Genomic DNA, 20,452 nt, shown 5'->3' on the forward strand with positions numbered 1-20,452 from the left:
TTTTTCTTTATATTAACCTTCTTATCCTTATTTCCCATCCAGATACACTCAGTATTATGCACAATTTCTGCAGTCCTGCTTATTTTTTTTCTTTGTCTAGTAATATTCTTCCCCGAGGAAGAAGACACTCAGAAAAGTAACAGAAAGCCACTCAGCAGTAGGTAAAATTAGAGTGTAGAGGAAGGTGGACCAATACAATTCACTCTCATCCTTCAGGAGCTGACATTCTTGGCCTCTTACAGGTGTAAGGAGGTGGATGGTTGGGCAGAGGAGAAATGGTGCTGATATTCTCAGGGCTACGGATGCTGCCTATCTCATCTTAATTCCATATCTAGTCAGGATGATTCCTCACCATTCTCTCTGGCCACAGCTCAGAAGAAGGCATACTGGGGCTACTGTTTCTTGAGAATAAAATAGCAGTAATGGCAGGAGTAACCATTGGGCCCCCATAAAATATCGTTCATAATTTGCCTAGCTTTCACTTAAGAGTTACACTAGGAAATCCTGATCACATACAGATAGGCAATAAGTCAATCTGTCTAAATTTCTCTTGGATGATTTCATGAGTTTCATGTATTTTTTTAAAAACTAATTCCATGAAACTATAGCCAAGAATTATTTTCTTTTTACTTAATTCTCCTAAATTATACATGATATCGATTTTATTGCTTTTTGAAATGGCAACAGGACTGCGTACATTATGAAGTTTACATCTAGTTAACAGCCTTAAATTATCTGAGTAAAGAAAACCATAGTGATAAACCCTAATTTCTAAATTGTTACTTACAATATTATCATTCAAAATCACCAAGAAGGTCTTTATAAAAGACACAAGCAAATAATATAAATCCTGCTTAAATCTTGAATACTGTGATTTAATTCTACAGGTATGTAACAGAATTTGTAAGCCTAGGCAATTTTTCAGCTCTTTGGACTTTCAGAGTCTTGAGAGCTTTGAAAACTATATCTGTAATTCCAGGTAAGAAGTGATCAGTGTAAAGCATAAGGATCCTTGCACCTACAGCTCTTTCTTTGTATTCTGTTATTGTGTTTGTGTGTGAACTCCCTATTACAGATATGTGACAGAGTTTGTGGACCTGGGCAATGTCTCCGCATTGAGAACATTCAGAGTTCTCCGAGCACTGAAAACAATTTCAGTCATTCCAGGTGAGGGTTAAACACTGAGGCTCACCGGTCATGTTTTTTTCAGCAACCATCTCTTTTCTTGACATTCAGCATTACAGAAAATCAGGGGTCATACTCATTAAAATCCTCAAAATCATAATTATCAAAATTGGGTGTTACTCAGAAAATGACTCATTATTTGAACATAAAATTTTATATTTTCACATTTTTCATCAGCCATGGAGCTTAACAATTTCTTTCATGAGACACTGTAATATACAGTCTATGTGATTTGCATTTAGAGATGTCCTCGGTTTTTTTCTCCACATCAGTCATAACAAGGATTTGTTCCATATCAAATGTACCAGTCTGTAATTTCTTGTTCATTTTAGGCATTGATGACAATGTATATACAATGTAAATCTTAATATTGCTTAAAAAGAGAAGGGAATAAGATAATAAAGAGTAGCATGGGTCTGCATGGAGGATTATTATTATTATTTGGCCATGCCATGCAGCTTGCGGGATCTTAGTTCTCCAACCAAGGATTGAACTCGGGCCACAGCAGTGAAAGTGCCAAGTCCTAACCACTGGACAGCCAGGGAACTCCCCAAGGAGTTATTATCCTAAAGTGCAATTATACTCCAAACCACTTCCAGTTTTATAGCAAAACCTTTCCTACTTATGAATAGGAATTTTAAAATATTTTTATTCACGTAATTTGTTATAGAACTGACAACTGGCCCCAATGAAAGGAAGTATAGGGCAAGTTTCATCAGCAAAACGGAGAAATACAAGACCTTAATAGAGGCTTTGTGAAGACCATGAACTTCCAGCTATTTTCTCCCAACCTAATGGGATATGGATCTTCATTTCATGGTTTAGATTTTTTTACATTTCCAGAGTTTATTTCCATAAGCACTTCAGCCTTCCATGAAATGTTGCTCTCCCACTAGCATTGCAATCATTTTCGCACTTATTCATGGAGTGTATGTTTTCAAGAAAATTTTGTGAAGCTTTTGGTATTTCAGACATTCTAAGTCTTCATATTAATAACCTTCTTTCTTTCAGGCCTGAAGACCATCGTAGGGGCCCTGATCCAGTCTGTGAAAAAGCTCTCAGATGTCATGATCCTGACTGTGTTCTGTCTGAGCGTGTTTGCACTGATTGGGCTGCAGCTCTTTATGGGCAACCTGCGGAACAAATGTGTACAATGGCCTCCCACCAATGCTTCCCTGGAGGAACATAGTGTAGAGAAGAATATAACTGTGAATTACAATGGCACACTTGTAAACGAAACTCTCATTGAGTTTGACTGGAAATCATATATTCAAGATTCAAGTAAGAATTACTGTTATGTAGGTTTATTTTTTCATTGTTGATCATCTTTCCATCTAGGCATGGAAAATTTTTTAAATGATTTCATAACAGGTTGTGATCTCTTAATCACCTTCCAATGGTTTGCACATACATTTAATTATTTTACTGATAACTATGATAACTATTTTATTGATAACCCTACGGGAGGCTGAAAAATTCAGCTTGAAAGAAATTTTCTTAGGATATTGGGTTGCTGTACATTCTTCTCATCGCAGTGTACAATGCTGTATATTGTCTCATTTGAGACAATCAAATGACATAAAGTATTTGAAAACCCTTGTAAACTCCAAAGTATTATGCAAATGCAACCCATTAAACACTAATTGCAGAATGTGTTTTATGTACCAGAAAGTGCACAGGATGCTGGGAAAATAATGGTGATGGCACATGATTCCAGGGTGCTATAGTTTACCAGGTTATTTTTATTGTTGTGTTATGGAAAGCAAGTGAGACCTAAAGGTTAACATTATTCTTACATTTGTAGAATAAGAATTAAAAGTAGTATTACATCAAAGAGAAGGAAATGAGAATCAACGTTTAGGAGAGAGAAATTTAAAATGTCATAAAACTGTGAAGTTATGAGAATCAGTTTATCTTTATTTCAAGAGTTTAGACAAAATACTCAAATGCTTAAATAGTCTACTCTAGAAGGATGAAAAAATAATTGGCCTGATATCCTCTTTTTAAAGTGACAATAAAATTAACCATTTCTTTTTCTATCATATAATTTTAGCATCTGCCAGTAGCAATATTTCAAAAGCAGAGAGAAAGAACATGACTCATGAAAGGGCATGTCCTTTTAAAGGAAAATATTAAATATATAAGACTTAGACTCTAGATGTGCTTAAATATAGCTGTATCTATTATTTTAAGGTGATGAGTAATTCTTAGGGAAAAAATCAAAGAAGAAAGAAAGTCTTAGTGACTGGTTATGTGGAAGAAGTAGGATTAGTCATAAAGTTTACTTACTGGTGGTTTGATAATTCTTAAAGTAATGATAGCATAATAAAAAAACTAATCAGTGTCTTTTTATAGTTATAGATCTGGAAAATACCTTGGTTGATACAGATGAACACTTCCATGATGTTAGTGACATGCCAACAAATAATTTGCAAATAATTGTAAATCGCTGGATTAAGAAAAATGCCTTAAGAAAAGTACACGTCAGAGGAATACATGAAATGTCCCTTATTCACCTCACATGATCCTTATAAGCCCACTGCTGTCACCAACTCCCTGAAATCTGTTTTTTTGTTGTTGTTGTTGTTTTAGTCTAAGATCAAGGAACTGATTATGAGGATGTCATTTAGGATTTATTCACTCTAGGGAAAATTTATTGGACTCCATTTTTGTTACATTCGAAATAAAAGAAGTCAAGAATATCTGAGACTATTTTCAGCCCTAAAAATCTGCTTCTTATCATTTTCTCTAATAATATTCCATTTGTTGAACAAAGATTATTTTAAACTAAATGCAAATATAAATAAAATGGTTTATTTTTGAAAGTAATAGAAAATTAAATTTATTAAAATTAAAGATAAACATTATGACTGAAAGTTATATTTTCTTCAGATTAAACTTCTAGAACAGTGAGTTTAATGGACAAAACTTCACTTATAAATATCTGGTATCAAAACTTTGTCCAAGGCTTCCCTGGTGGCGCAGTGGTTAATAATCCACCTGCCAATGCAGGGGACACAGGTTCAAACTCTGGGCCGGGAAGATCCCACGTGCAGAGCAACTAAGCCCGTGCGCCACAACTACTGAGCCTGCACTCTAGAGCCCCTGAGCCACAACTGCTGAAGCCAGTGAGCCACAACTACTGAAGCCCACACACCTAGAGCCCATGCTCCGCAACAAGAGAAGCCACCGCAATGAGAAGCCTGCGCACCTCAACAAAGTGTAGCCCCCACTAGCCGCAACTAGAGAAAGCCTGCGCACAGCAACGAAGACCCAGCACAGCCAAAAATAAATAAATTAAAAGAAAATTTATCTAGAAACTGTCATATTCCTTTCACATTGTTTAATTTCATTTAAAAGTTAAGAAATTGTATCTTAATTTTCTTATGTTCAGAGAAGTAAAGACATTGAAGATTAAAATAGTTCCATTATGTATTTTTGTATCTCTTACAGAACTATACATAGAGTAAATTTCTCAGAAAATTTAGCATCTAGAAAATATTTTTCCTACAAAATCCAAAATTGTCCTTTTTGCAAAATGACTCTTTAATTTCATGTGTTTCTCTTTTTGTCATCCCTTTACTTATTAATTCAATAAACTTTATTGAAAGGCTACTAGGTCCCAAACACTAGTAATATGGAAATAATTAATGATTAGACATTTTTTTTCAAGGAGGAACAGTATTTGTAAGCAAATAATCACAATATAAGACAGTGAATGTAATAATAATGGCTATACATGTTACTGGTAGCACAGTAAGAGGATTTCTTAATTTTGTCAGTCTTTAAGTGGGAAGAAAGTAGAAGCTATCAAGGAACAATTCACAGAGGAAGTGACACTTCAACAGGACGTTGAAAGAATCTAACGAATTTGCCAGAGACAGAAAACTTTGAGATAATGAAATATTCACCTATAATAATTATTTTAGCTTTAGTACAATATTTAAAATTATTTTTTATTTCACTTGTTTTAGCAGTTGACATGATTTATGCATCTTTTACTATAAGCTGCCTATGATATATTCTATAAGTTGGTAGAATGTAAATTATAATTAATTATTAGTCATTTATAAAGTGTTAAAAAATACAGAAGACAGTTCAGAAAAGTTAAAATCCCTTTATTTTGAAATATGTAGCTGTTTTGAGAAAGCAAAGAAATCCCTGTCATTCTTACCTACTTTTACAGAATGAAATTTTTATTTTTCATGAGGAGGGTAAAAAAAACACTGATACCCGGCTTCCCTGGTGGCACAGTGGTTGAGAGTCCGCCTGCTGATGCAGGGGACACGGGTTCGTGCCCCGGTCCGGGAAGATCCCACATGCCGCCGAGTGGCTGGGCCCGTGAGCCGTGGCCGCTGAGCCTGCACGTCCGGAGCCTGTGCTCCGCAATGGGAGAGGCCCACGTACCGTAAAAAAAAACAAAAAACACTGATACCTTTTTAAATACTATGTTAGTACCTGTGATTATCACTAATTTTACATTCATAAACAACAAATGCTTTGTACTATTAGCTAAGTATCCAATCTCCTTAATATAATATCTAATATTTAGAGGGAATAATATTGTGCCTTTGAATAAATTATATAATGTATTTAAAGCTATAATAATGTATTTAAAATTATAATAATGTACTTAAAATTATGAACTTTAAAAGAGCGGCCTGATCTTATTCTCATTTTGCAATGTCATGCAAATATTCATCATGTGACTTTTTTTCCTAAACAGGATATCATTATTTTCTGGAGGGTTTTTCAGATGCACTACTGTGTGGAAATAGCTCAGATGCTGGGTGAGACAATCATTTGTGTGTGTGTGTGTGTGTGTGTGTGTGTGTGTTTTCTCTTATTTTGTACAAACTGATGGATAACAGCCAAGTAACTTTATTCATACTAATTTACTATAATTAAGGTTATTTATAAGGTGAGGGATTATTTAAATATTAGACAAGCTTTCATGTTTCATAAAACAAGAAGTTATACTTTAGCTCTAATGCTGTTTCCCTTAGATGAGTATATGTGAGCTATGAGACGACTCTGGATTATCCATGGTAGGAAAATGAACTAGACATATGTTAACACACTAATTACCAACAGAAAATAGTTTTGTAAAATATTACTAGAAATGCTATGCAATATTTTAATGATGATGTCAAGTGGATAGTAAAATTATGTTAAGTCAAAAGTTGGGAAATGTATTAATTGCTTATTTATCATACTTTTATCCTTTGAAATAGCAAATCTTCCTGGCTAGACAATATCATAAGTATAGCACTCTACCAGAATAAAAAGACAGCAGAATTTCTTATAATACTTTCTTTTGCCACGTTTACAGCCAATGTCCAGAAGGATACATGTGTGTGAAAGCTGGTAGAAATCCCAATTATGGCTACACAAGCTTCGATACCTTCAGTTGGGCTTTTTTGTCCCTGTTTCGACTGATGACTCAGGACTTCTGGGAAAATCTTTACCAACTGGTGAGACCTGAAGAGACACATATTGTGTTTAATTGGAAGTATATAAGAAAACCAGCTTAGTTATGAAATCCAAACTACACCATAATATGGTGGAAAGAGCAGAGCTTAAAATCAGATTTGACTTTCTTTACCCTATTGATTATAACACATATTAAGCATAGCAATGCCAGGAGCAGCAATTCTCTCTCATTTCCCCTTGGCTCAAAACCTATTTCCCACCCTTCCCAGACACAGATCCTCCTAAACAGAAGGCATATATTCCCCTCAACTCTGTTTACCCGCTCAAGTATCATCCTTCAGGTGGCAGGTGATGAAAATGAACAAGCAGATGTAGAAGGATAACTTTGGTCTCTTCCTTAACTTTATTCAAAGCCTCAGCTCTTTGATGGAGATCTCCATGGTACTTTATTTGACTCTGCTTTATTCCTGATAAATCCAAGAATTCCCTCCTACACATCAGAATGTTGAATGCATGAGTTAGGGGAGAAGGAAGAGGATGATGTTAAAGAAACAGACAGTCAACGAGGTAGGAGGGGCTATGAACATCATAATTATTATTTATATCAGAGTCCTATAAGACACACAGTAAGTTGGAGACAGGTAAAGCCACCCGTTAGTGAAATAATATTGAAAAAAATAATTCTGGTGTTCTTATTTTCAGACATTACGTGCTGCTGGAAAAACATACATGATATTTTTTGTGCTAGTCATTTTCTTGGGCTCATTCTATATAATAAATTTGATCCTGGCTGTGGTAGCCATGGCCTATGAGGAACAGAATCAGGCCACCTTAGAAGAGGCAGAACAGAAAGAGGCTGAATTTCAGCAGATGCTTGAACAGCTTAAAAAGCAACAGGAAGCAGCTCAGGTAAATTCACCAAATCAACTCAGGTAAATTCACCAAATCAAATATGTCCTGTCTCATGGTACAAACCTTCTTTATTGTTTTGGTTGTCACAAAAATACTGGAGAGAAAGTGAGAGAGATAATTGTTTGTACTTAAGAGAAGCTGGTAGTATAGGGGATTAGTAAGGATTTCTACATTGTTTTGATCATCTATAAGTCATTTAGTTTAATTATTCTAAGATGTTTACAATATGGACCACAATAGAACTCTCTCATGCTATTTTAATCATCTTAAAATTTTTAGAATACAAGGGAAGATGTGATTTGGGGGTCTTCTCAGGTGAGAAACTTACTGAATGAATACACTGGCATTAGAAGAAAATCCTAAGAAATCATCTTTTCTTAGAAAAAAGTTTATTGGTTATTATATAAAAAGATGTTCATGTGCTTCTTAGAAGATTGTCTATTACTTTCTTTAACCAAAACTATGTTGTCTTTTAATGTGGTTGCTCAATTGCCTTTCTTACATAAATAAGAAAGTGATCAAATAATGTAATGTTCTCTGATACAGCAGTATCCAATAAGCATATGAAAGTCACCAATTTTTATGGAGATCAGGGAACCTAAGAATTACTTGTTCTTGTAGTGAGATGTCAGTACTCACAGTACAATCAAATGCCCTTCTTATCACTTCCATCTTTCCTTACTCTTTCCGTTCAGCATTGAAACTCACTGTCTTTACTAAAGAAGAAAGTTGTTTGGGGAGTATTAATTTATTTGCAAGAGTCCTTGTATTGAGAGTACTCTTGGAACAATGATAAGAATCAGAGTGCCTACCTAGGGCTAGTACAAGTTGTGATCAAAAAGCATTGTTTTCATCCCATGACCATGTGGCCAGCAAGAACCAGTGCCGACTTAAAGAAGCCGGGGATGGTCTTTGGAGAACTGAACATCTTGTCTTGCTTAGCCGAAACTTCTGACCCTCCCTTCTCCGTCTTCTGAATAGAGTATTGTGGAGGGGTAAGGAAGGGATTTTATCACCTTCCATAAATTTGATTGATAATATTGTGAGAGTATTGGACAACCCTGTTTCAGTAACTGGAAAGAGGATCTCAGCTCTTGTTCTCATTCCTCCTATCTTTGGATTAGACCCCAAGTTACTGATCAGCTTTTCTTCCATGCCCCAGTTTTTTTTCAGTGAGAAAAAAAAAAAAAGACAGTGCTAATTAGATACCAATTTTTAGAGTAAAGCAAATCCCAAAAGTAATATGAATTTATGTTCTTGTTATTGTCTGATTGGTCCTTTTGAATATGCAGTCTGTAAAACATCATACAAATGTAATCAATGTTATCACAAAGAAAACCAAATTAACTAAAATCCTTTATTTGATGGAAAGAAAAATTTTTTTCTTTTATACTTGCAGAGTTTCTTCGATGTAAGACTAGCTGGAGTCAGCTAAATTCTTTTAAAAATGCTTTGCAAATACTTTGGCTATTTTTTTAAAGGTAAAGTCATCTCTAGTTCCATGCTAAGACCATTTCTCCTCAATGTAGCAGGCAGCGGCTGTAACTGCCTCAGTGCATTCCAGAGAACCTAGTGCAGCAGACGGGCTCTCAGACAGCTCATCTGAAGCCTCCAAGTTGAGTTCCAAGAGTGCAAAAGAAAGAAGAAATCGGAGAAGGAAAAGAAAACAGAAAGAGCAGTCTGGTGGAGAAGAGAAAGATGACGATGAATTCCATAAATCTGAATCTGAAGACAGCATCAGGAGGAAAGGGTTTCGCTTCTCCATAGAAGGGAATCGGTTGACATATGAAAAGAGGTACTCCTCCCCACACCAGGTATGGCACTGCTGAGTTAAATGATGCATGGATGGAAATTAGAACACTGAAGAGAGGGGGAGGAATTAAATACAACTTATGAATTTTTATCAGCTGAATTGACTGCTGTGTTTATTATATTTAAACCTATCCTTTCTGTACATAGTTATGAGAAAATCTTAGTTTGCACAGGTAAATCTACAGTGGGGTGTAGTTGAGATAACACTGCATTGAAAGTCAGGAGACCCAGATTCTCACCTGAACCTGTCTGCTGGTACTTGTTGTAACTAATGACATTTCATCTTTCTGGTCTGCAGCCTTTTTAATGAGAAAAAAATTGTAGATAACTGATCAGTAATGTCTTTTTGGTTATTTTATATTGCTTTTTTACCCCTGACTACTTTATAAACTATCATGCATGCTTCTGAAAATATTAGTCATGGTATACTTTATCAAAAAGCACATCACTCTGAATTTCAGAAGTCTTCAAGTTCCAACAACACTGTGCCTTTTAGCTGCAACAAGAACAATAATTAATTTAAAGTGATTTTAGAAAGACAGACTAAAACAATTTGTGAAAAGTGTTAGATTTCTTGAAGGGAAAGAGCAGCGGAAACAAACGTGCCCCTGTCAAGGCCATGCTACTGATATTTATTGTTTACAATGTCCATAGTAAGGTGCTAAAGATGCTTGCTTTTGAATATGAAATATGGTGGTTCAGGGTTTTGTTTTTCAATATCTTTAACTTGCGATCTATCTCCCCAGTCATTAATCTCAAGGGCTAGAAACCGTCTCTTAGAAAAGTAATTTAATTTAATCTAAATGCACATAAAACGAGAATGTTAATCAAAAAAGAATGAATCACATTCTGTTTTGAATGCTGAAGTCCCCCTTAACTTAATCTTGCAAAATAAAAACACATTCCAAATGGCCATATTAATATGATTTTATTATTATTATTTTTTTGGTTTCAAACTTTTAGTCTTTGTTGAGCATCCGTGGCTCCTTATTTTCTCCAAGGCGAAATAGCAGAACAAGCCTTTTCAGCTTCAGAGGGCGAGCAAAGGATGTGGGATCAGAGAATGACTTTGCTGATGATGAACACAGCACCTTCGAGGATAATGAAAGCCGCAGAGACTCCTTATTTGTGCCCCAACGACATGGAGAGCGACGCAACAGTAACCTGAGTCAGACCAGTAGGTCGTCCCGGATGCTGGCCGTGTTTCCAGCCAATGGGAAGATGCACAGTACTGTGGATTGCAATGGTGTGGTTTCCTTGGTTGGTGGACCTTCAGTTCCTACATCGCCTGTTGGACAGCTTCTACCAGAGGTGATAATAGATAAGCCAGCTACTGATGACAATGTAAGGAAGTTTTAAATAGTTCAGGCATGGCTGGCCCATTATTGCTGCACCAGCCAGTGTTTCTACAGAATGGAACCCCTTGAGAATGATTCCTGGTTGGTCAAGCTGTGAATGCACCTGCATCTTTTAATATCTTTAAGAGAGTATCCAACTAAAACTTAAGGCCTCAGCACCTTCTTGCATAACAACTGAATGCATTTACTTATTAAACTTGCTAAGGATAAATTAAACACAATAGTACATGACTGCTTCCAGTTGGAGGATTTGCTATATACCCATGCTGAACTTAGACAGCAGGACATCCTCTAAAGCTCTGGTGTAAGAGTAAATGAACGATTCTTACGTCTAACTGTAAAGGGTGTATAATAAATCTTTCCAATGGCTTCTTCATTATAGCTCTGCTTTAGTTTAGAAGATTTTCAAGAACACTGTGCCTAAATAGATAGCTTCAATATTATCTTAAAATTTCTAGTACTCATATTTGTCTTACTAAAAAAAATGCTGATATAGGTCTTCTCAAAACTAATCTAAATGAAGAGACACAAAAAAATATTAATACAGGCAGATAAAAGAATTGTCTGTGTACAAAGGTATGTTATGTGTTTGTGAATGTATACCCAGATGAGGAATTTCTAAACACATGCTGCCTCTTATTAGACTTGGAAATATATCAGCATGGTGAGGCATGACTAAGTCAGAATTAGATGACTTATTGCTTTGGTACCCTGGATGAAACTGTTGTCCATGCAGCATGTGTTGTTATTTTTTTAACATACAGTTTGTGTTGTCAATGATCATCTATGTCTTGTGTCCAGAAAATGAGATGGCAGCTACGAGTGTTGTAATTATTTGTATTTCTTTAAAAATAAAGGGCTACCTTCTCAACGTAAAATGCCTTGATCATTTAGATGTCGTTTCAAGTTACTACTTTTTACTATTAGTTCAGAAATAAGGAAATTGTTAAATATGTCTCTCACAAATTTATCAATCATATCCAAATTACATTATGTCTCATAAAATTATGAAATCAGAGGGTAAGAAAAAAAACCCTCAGTTTTTGCTATATGAGTAAATGGTTAACAGTTTGGACATTCCAGGCTAATGATACAATAAGTCAGCAATATCTGCCATCACCAATTAAATATAAATGTGCATGTCGCATGTGTTTCATGAATTTCACAGTGTCACATTGGTTGTTCACTTATCATATTGCTCAAGTTAATCATTTAATACATTAGCATTTTCTTTACAGGGAACAACCACTGAAACTGAAATGAGAAAGAGAAGGTCAAGTTCTTTTCATGTTTCCATGGACTTTCTAGAAGATCCTTCTCAAAGGCAAAGAGCAATGAGCATAGCCAGCATTTTAACAAATACAGTAGAAGGTTTGTAACAAATTCCATCTCCGTTTCAGTTGTTTTCACTGAGCTTATATTGTCTCATTCAAAACGAATGTCTCTGTGAGTTGGAAGCAGTGTATTCTAAAGAGAACATAATAGGTCTTATTTAAGAGTTATTTGTTATACTTACTCCTGTATTCTAGAAGCTTTAAAAAAAGTTACTTAAATTCCATGATATTGAAACTAAAGAATGTATCCTGTGTGTGGCAACTCCTGGAAAATGCAGAATAAAGCATTTCTGTTAGGGGTTTCTAATCCCATTAGTCATGGTGTTCCTCTCTTCTGTTCCACTTAGCATAGGACTTCCTAAATACTCTCAAGATTGGAGCGGAGGAGTGGGTCATTCTCACAAAATAAAAACAAATTAAAAAGATTTTTCTTGGCTCTACCCTATCTCTCTGTCCTATCTCTTATAGCCTGAGGATGACACCATAGCTAGACATTAACATAGGACTACACACAGTCTGCACTACTCCAACCCATATTCCTATTGAGACTTCATTTAAAAGACCATTCACTTAACTTAAGGCAAAATATGGAACCACAGTATCAATGCATAAGAGAAGAAAACCATTCTTTGCTACCTCTGTTCTATGTTTATGTGTGAAGAAATATTTTGGGCCGTCTAAAGATTAAATTGTATAGTTTTTTAAAATCAAGTATAAAAGAGGTTGACTGTTGCAAATGGAAATGTGTTGGTTACTGAAAAGAAGTCTAGTCGATTTGAAAGGAATATATGTGTGTAAAAATATCTTTTGGTGGTTGTTTTTATCTATTTTTTTTTAATCTAGAACTTGAAGAATCCAGGCAGAAATGCCCACCCTGTTGGTATAAATTTTCCAACATGTTCTTAATCTGGGACTGTTCGCCATATTGGTTAAAAGTGAAACATATTGTCAACCTGGTTGTGATGGACCCATTTGTTGACCTGGCCATCACCATCTGTATTGTCTTAAATACTCTGTTCATGGCCATGGAACACTATCCCATGACGGACCATTTCAATAATGTACTTACAGTAGGAAACTTGGTAAGCATATGGGAAGGTAAATGTGTTCAGTCTTCAAACTTTCTGTTTGAGAAACTCTACATTTAATAACTTATAGCAGTCTTTCCACCACCCTTTCTACCTCTTGGCTCCCAAAAGTTGGGAATTATATCTAGCTGGATATATCCTACTTTTGCCAAAAATAACAGCCCTTAAGATCAAAGCAGAAACTGAGAAGGTGAGCAATAGGCACAGGCCTACAGTACTACTTGAGAAGTCAATATTGATATTTATAGCTATTTCAAGGCACAGAAGCAGTCCATAGTTTAAGGATACACTTTTTGAAATGATGTTATCACAGTTTCCCTACCTGTAGAAGGCTAAAATAAAATTGCAGATCTTTTTATCTTGCTTAGTCATCATCATTATAAGCAATAGTTTAACAATTCAAAAATGTCTACAGCTTTTCTGCTTCCAGGATCTGGGTAGACCATGTATTGTTTAATCCATCTATTTTAGATCAAATCCATAAAATATTGAAAACGTCCAGTACATTTTGTGTATTATATGATTACTACTTTTGGTAAAGGTTGCCACTAAATTCTTTCTCTTCTGTGCTTAAAAAACATAAATTATTAAAGTGTTTGTCTGTTGACTCAACATAGGAATGTTAGCTTTTATTTGCTGAAAGAATGGTCTCTAAAATAATGTATGCATTTTCCATAATATTTGTTTTAGGGTTTAAGGTTTTTGATGGTGGAAAGCAAAACATGTAAAGCATCCTGAATTATAGTATTTCTATTTTTAAAGCTCTAGTATTTATATAAGTTTAACCAAAAAGTTTGTTCGGATTTTTCTGTAAGATGTTACGTAAGCGGGTTGGCCAACCCAATACTATGGAAGTAAATTAATTTTTTTCATGTGCATAACAAATACTGATAATAGTAATGCACATATTATAATATAGATACATATGTATAATGACAACTATCTGATTAGAGGGAAATGTGAATTAGCTTATAGATACATAAAACTGTTTATGGGAAAATCTTGTTAGTTGCTGTGCTGTATGAAGTCTGAAGGAAAATGCAGTTTGATGTGATGGAAAGAACACTGGTGAAAATAGATTTGCTCTCAATCCTAGTTTTGCTGTTTTCTAGTTGATATTCGGCAAATCATTGCACCCATCTGAAGACCTGTTTTCTCATCTGTAAAGTCATGGTTATAATACCTGAATTATGTGTTTAATAACGTTTCTGTTGAGGATAAAATGAAAAACTTATATGAGAGCTTTTCATCAACTATAAATTACTATGCAAATGTAAGCTAGTAATATAATCATTACTAGTATAAACATTTTGTTCTAAGAGCAAATATTATGTCATTCTACTTTATCATTATCTGATGGAATTAGAGTAACTTTGTTTTGATCTTAGGTTTTCACTGGGATCTTTACAGCAGAAATGTTTCTGAAAATTATTGCCATGGATCCTTACTATTATTTCCAAGAAGGCTGGAATATCTTTGATGGTTTTATTGTAACGCTTAGCCTGGTAGAACTTGGCCTGGCCAACGTGGAAGGATTATCAGTTCTCCGTTCATTCCGATTGGTAAAACAAAACAAAACAAAACAGCACAAAGACAAAAACCTTTCCAACAAGCATCATAGGTTTTACATCATAGGTTTTACCACACACCATTAACATTTTAAGTTTTTGTGTAACATTTGCATTGTCAAAAACAATCCCTAAATGGAAAAAAATGAAAAAAAAATTGTTCCCACTTATTTAGAAAAAACTTTATTGCAAAAATCCTAGTCACATAAAGTTTCATATATTGCTCAGTTACCATTCTGACTAATTATTGTTTCTAGATATGACTATAGTTAATATTTCTGGATCTAAGAAAATATTTTAATGAAAATGTATCACATTTTAATAGTGCTTTGAAAATATAAACACCCTTTTATAGTGGTGGATGACAATCAGATATAAGATGTGCATGTAGAAACTCTTCCTAATTCTACCTCTGGAAAATATGCTCCTTCCCAAAATCAGACAAGAGAAATCTGTAGGATTTCTTGCTGTGTCCGCTGATTCACATATATGTCCTTGCAAATCAGAGAAAGAATTATAAAGTCATGGGAAGTGTTGCAGGTTTTTAAATGCAGGTGCATCTAGCTATGTCAGTGCTCCAAAGGAGCATTATGAATAATAAACACTTTTCTCTACTTATAGCAGGGCTCAATGTGATGGTACTTTGAATGTTATTGACAAATGAGTATCTTTGAGCAGAGATCATTGAGATCAGATGTTAATATTAGGGGGGTCCAAAAATTAGCCATGCACCTGAAAGTGATTAAGGGCAGGGCAGATGTAAGAGAGTCTTTTTGTTTTGGTTTTTTTGTTTGTTTTGTTTTGTTTTTAGATAAGAAGCTCCCTATGGGAAGACCTTTACTTCTTATTTGGTAAAGTGCAACATTTGCTCACAGCTCTCTGTCCTTGATAGATTAGGAAATGTGTCTTGGAGTAAAGACAAACACTGACACAAAGACATCCAGCCTGCTCTCCATGCCTTTTGCTTAGGAGAGTGGTGTTATGACAGTGCAGTGACCCCAGGTCATTTCTAATTGGTTAAGGTCCAGAGGTGGACGGATTTAAAAGTTTGGAAAGCAAAGTGCAAGAATGCAAGGTGGCTCTTGCATATTTCCCCAGTGAAGATTGGTAGATTGTAAGTTCTGCAATCAGTAGTGGGTAGATTGTAAGTTCTGCAATCTGTAGTGGTCCAGGATATCCACTAGCTTTCTTTTTTTTAATGTCTTTTGTTATAGATATATCTTTCTTATTGAGGTATAATTGATATAACATTATATTAGTTTCAGGTATACAACATATTATCTAATATTTGTATATATTGCAAAATGATCACTACAGTAAGTCCAGTTAACATCCTTCACCATGCTTAGTTATAACATCTGTATAGCAGATGTTGTAAGAAATTCAATTTTAATCACTTCTTGGTAAACCTCAATATATGTAATGCTTTTAAAGATTGATCATAATAATATACATTATTTTTTTAATTTTCCAGCTCCGAGTTTTCAAGTTGGCAAAGTCTTGGCCAACATTAAATATGCTAATAAAGATCATCGGTAATTCAGTGGGGGCTCTGGGAAATCTAACCTTGGTGTTGGCCATCATTGTCTTCATTTTTGCTGTGGTCGGCATGCAACTCTTTGGTAAAAGCTACAAAGATTGTGTCTGTAAGATCAACAGTGAGTGTAAGCTCCCTCGTTGGCACATGAATGACTTCTTCCACTCCTTCCTGATTGTGTTCCGAGTGCTGTGTGGAGAGTGGATAGAGACCATGTGGGACTGCATGGAGGTCGCTGGTCAAGCCATGTGCCTTACTGTCTTCATGATGGTCATGGTCATTGGAAACCTGGTGGTATGTACCCATTTAAGAAATGTGTTTCAGAAATACATTAAGAGCATAATGAAATGATGACCATTTTGTCCAAAACAAAGACTATGATTATTAATTTTAAAAGTCTATTACCTTTGATACACTTACAGTCTCACTTTGACAACACAACCATATAGCAGTGACCATACAATATTTATACTCAACTCCATTTTGTCAATCATTTCATCACATTTATTATGTGAATTCTAATAGAGTATCATATTGAAGACAGGTCTAGTAGGAAATGTTGGGAACATTTCATAAATTCAGATCCAAGGAAGGGAGAAGTCTGAATAATAAACTTAGAGAAAACCCAATCTTACTTGCCAGTATAGGACTAAAAACTGGTGCCTTTAAATGTTCCTATTTATTTCACCTTTTCCTTGCCCATTCATGGTAGTTAGCATTCAGTCACTCTTATGTCATATGGCAGTTGCATGAACCAACCTGGATTAACCAATCCTTTAGTGGCTCTATTAATGAAACAAAGGTTGGCTAATGATGCCTGAGATTACCCAAATGAAGTAACTGATCAACCCTTTCTCTTAAATTTGGAACATTACGGTTATAGTATAGAAATATACAATATACTCCAAAGGATATGTATATTAATATTACAGTCTCATGGAAATATTAGCGACTGACTATGAACAGTTGCCTAATTAGTGAACAGTGGGGTATGAGAAATTCAGTAGATCAAGAAAACATGTGTCGATGCCTATGTTAAGCTCATAATTCTCATTCTGGGTGATAATGGTTATTTTTCAATTAATATCCAATTTAATATCTCTCTTCATCAAAAAAGAAACTAAAATGCATTTAAGTGCATAATTTTAAACACTGATGAATTTTAAGTTTAGAGCTCTTATATAGAACATGTATTAATCTTGTTTCTTATAATCATACAATTTTAAATTTAGTAAAACCATAGGTCAGCTCATTTAGCATCTTCATTTTATAAGTAGGGGAACTTGAGACCAACAGAAATCATGTCTTTGCCCATGGATGAATAGTGAAGTAGCTATCGAACCAGACCACAAATTCAGATCACCCAATTTCTTTTTTTTTTTTTAATTAATTAATTTATTTATTTTAGCTGCGTTGGGTCTTCGTTTCTGTGTGCAGGCTTTCTATAGTTGCAGCTAGCAGGGGCTACTCTTTGTTGCAGTGCGTGAGCTTCTCCTTGCAGTGGCTTCTCTTGCTGTGGAGCATGGGCTCTAGGCGCACGGGCTTCAGTAGTTGTGGCGCACGGGCTTAGTTGCTCCACGGCATGTGGGATCTTCCCGGACCAGGGATCGAACCCATGTCCCCTGCATTGGCAGGCGGATTCTTAGCCACTGTGCCACCAGGGAAGTCCCTAGATCACCCAACTTCTGATCACTATGCTGTGGTGTTTCTTTCTTGTCTAGTTGTTAGAACTTATAGTTCCTCCACACTTCGAGAAATAAGTGATCTCAATCTGCTCTTCTTCACATTGGGGTGAGATTATAATGATGTTTGTATTATTTTTAAGGTCCTGAACCTCTTTTTGGCCTTGCTCCTGAGCTCATTTAGTGCAGACAACCTTGCAGCCACTGATGATGATAATGAAATGAACAATCTCCAAATTGCTGTGGATAGGATGCACAAGGGAATAGCTTATGTGAAGAGAAAAATATATGAATTTATTCAACAGTCCTTCATTAGAAAACAAAAGATTTTAGATGAAATTAAACCACTTGATGATCTAAACAACAAGAAAGACAGTTGTATGTCCAATCATACAACAGAAATTGGGAAAGATCTTGACTATCTTAAAGATGTAAATGGAACCACAAGTGGAATAGGAACTGGCAGCAGTGTTGAAAAATACATTATCGATGAAAGTGATTACATGTCGTTCATAAACAATCCCAGTCTTACTGTGACTGTACCGATTGCTGTAGGAGAGTCTGACTTTGAAAATTTAAACACAGAGGACTTTAGTAGTGAATCAGATCTGGAAGAAAGCAAAGAGGTAAGATTTTATAGATGTGGGTGGGTATAAATGTATATGTGTATACTTGTATTATATTGCCTGTATTTATGATTGTATATTCTCCATGTAGAATATTTTTGCCATCATATAAAATATTTTTTCATTGAAGAACCAAAGATTTAAGCTCAGTGAGGTGATTAATAAATTGAAGAATAATATAGTATATGTGTAAGTTTTCTCATCCTAAGTAATGGATATTTGTTAGATGATGAATGAATGAACGATCCAAGAAATGAACAAGCATCATCAGATTTAATCCTTGTAATAACCTCAGAAGGATGTGTTATTTTTCTAACTTTTCAGATAAGAAAACTAGCTTAGGAAGTTTAAGATCATGTAGCTAATGAGGGGGTATAGCTGAGAATTGAATTCATAATCTTTCTTTATGCATTTTGTATATCTGACACCATACTCATTAGCTCACTTCCATGGAAGAGAACTGAGTAACAAGAAATAGTCTATGTCATTCCTCCGATTAAAATTACATTGATCTGCATATTAATCTTCCAGGCTGCCATAACAGTGTACCACACACTGGGTGGCTGAAACAATCAAAATTTATTTTCTCACATTTCTGGAGACTGGAAAGTCCAAGGTCAAGGTGCTAGGAGGGTCAGTGTCTGGGGAGAGCTCTCACCTTGGGGTGTGGATAGCTGCCTTCTGTGTCCTCATTTGGCTGCTCCTCAATGTATGGGCATGGATAAATAGCTCTGGTCTCTCTTCTTCTTATAAGAGCACAAGCCCTGCTGGATTAGGATTGCACCCTTATGACCTCACTTAACCTTTATCACTACTTCACAGGACATATCTCCAAATAGAGTCACAGTGGGAGTTAGGGCTTCAAAATATTAATTTTGAGGTAACACAATTCAGTCCATAGTAACTGACTTAGAAATATTAAACTAAAACTCTAATGGATATAAAAGATAATTCCGAAGAAGTCTAGAACAAACCACCTTCATTTCCCACTTATTGTGTGGAAGTCCCAAAAATGGTAAGGTGCCTTAGGTTACACAGTCCAAATTTTAAATATTTATTTAAAGACTATTTTTTATAACAGTTTTAGGTTTACATAAAAATTGAAAGGAAGGCAGAAAAATTTCCACATACTCCCTGCCCCCCACACATATATAACCTCCCCCATTATCACCATCCCCTACCAGAGTGGTATATTTGTTACAGTTGCAGAATCTACATTGGTGTGTCATTATCACCCAAAGTCCATAGTTTACATTTGGGTTCACTCTTAGTATTGTCCATTTTATGAGTCTGGACAAACGTATAAAGACATTTATCCACCCTTATAGTATCACACAGAGCAGTTTCATGGGCCTAAAAATACTCTGTGCTATGCCTATTCATCCTTCCCTCTATGCTAACCCCTGGCAGTCACTGATCTGTAACTGTTTTTGCCTTTTCCAGAGTGTTATATAGTTGGAGTCGTGTGATATGTAGCCTTTTCACATTGGCTTCCTTTATTTAGTAATACATATTCAAGTTTCTTCTGTGTCTTTTTATGGCTTGATAGTTCATTTCTTTCAGTGCTAAGTAATAATTTGTCGTCTGGATGTTTAGTTATCCATTCACCCACTGAAGGACATCTTGGTTGCTTCCAAGTTTTGGCAAATGTGAATAAAGCTGCTCTAAACATCCATGTGCAGGTTTCTGTGTGGATATAAGTTTTCAGCTCATTTGGTTAAGTACCAGGGATGGCAATTTCTGGATGGTATGCTAAGTGTTTTGTTTTGTAAGAAATTGCCAAACTGTGTTCCAAAGTGGCTGTATAGTTTTGCACAGCCACTAGCAATGAATGAGAGCTCCTGTTGCCCCACAGCATTTGGTGTTGTCAGTGTTCTGGATTTTGGCCATTTTAATAGATGTGTAGTGGTACCCCAT

General features: G+C 35.4%; 1 protein-coding gene across 1 annotated transcript in view; it reads left to right on the top strand.

Annotated features, from left to right (window-relative positions):
- The window catches only part of SCN1A (sodium voltage-gated channel alpha subunit 1), a gene marked incomplete at both ends in the record, with an annotated part of 86,258 nt that overhangs the window by 19,081 nt on the left and 46,725 nt on the right, over window positions 1-20,452 (top strand). Inside the window, 12 exons of the mRNA XM_081241748.1 lie at window positions 1,076-1,167; window positions 2,197-2,466; window positions 5,912-5,975; window positions 6,518-6,659; window positions 7,321-7,527; window positions 9,060-9,344; window positions 10,306-10,686; window positions 11,939-12,071; window positions 12,878-13,116; window positions 14,511-14,684; window positions 16,165-16,521; window positions 18,053-18,535. Coding sequence (XP_081097874.1) covers window positions 1,076-1,167; window positions 2,197-2,466; window positions 5,912-5,975; window positions 6,518-6,659; window positions 7,321-7,527; window positions 9,060-9,344; window positions 10,306-10,686; window positions 11,939-12,071; window positions 12,878-13,116; window positions 14,511-14,684; window positions 16,165-16,521; window positions 18,053-18,535 — 2,827 coding nt within the window. The remainder of the gene's footprint in view (window positions 1-1,075; window positions 1,168-2,196; window positions 2,467-5,911; window positions 5,976-6,517; window positions 6,660-7,320; window positions 7,528-9,059; window positions 9,345-10,305; window positions 10,687-11,938; window positions 12,072-12,877; window positions 13,117-14,510; window positions 14,685-16,164; window positions 16,522-18,052; window positions 18,536-20,452) is intronic.

The sequence above is a fragment of the Mesoplodon bidens genome, assembly GCF_964165515.1.
Source record: "Mesoplodon bidens genome assembly, chromosome: 8".
Taxonomy (NCBI): Eukaryota; Metazoa; Chordata; class Mammalia; order Artiodactyla; family Ziphiidae; genus Mesoplodon; species Mesoplodon bidens.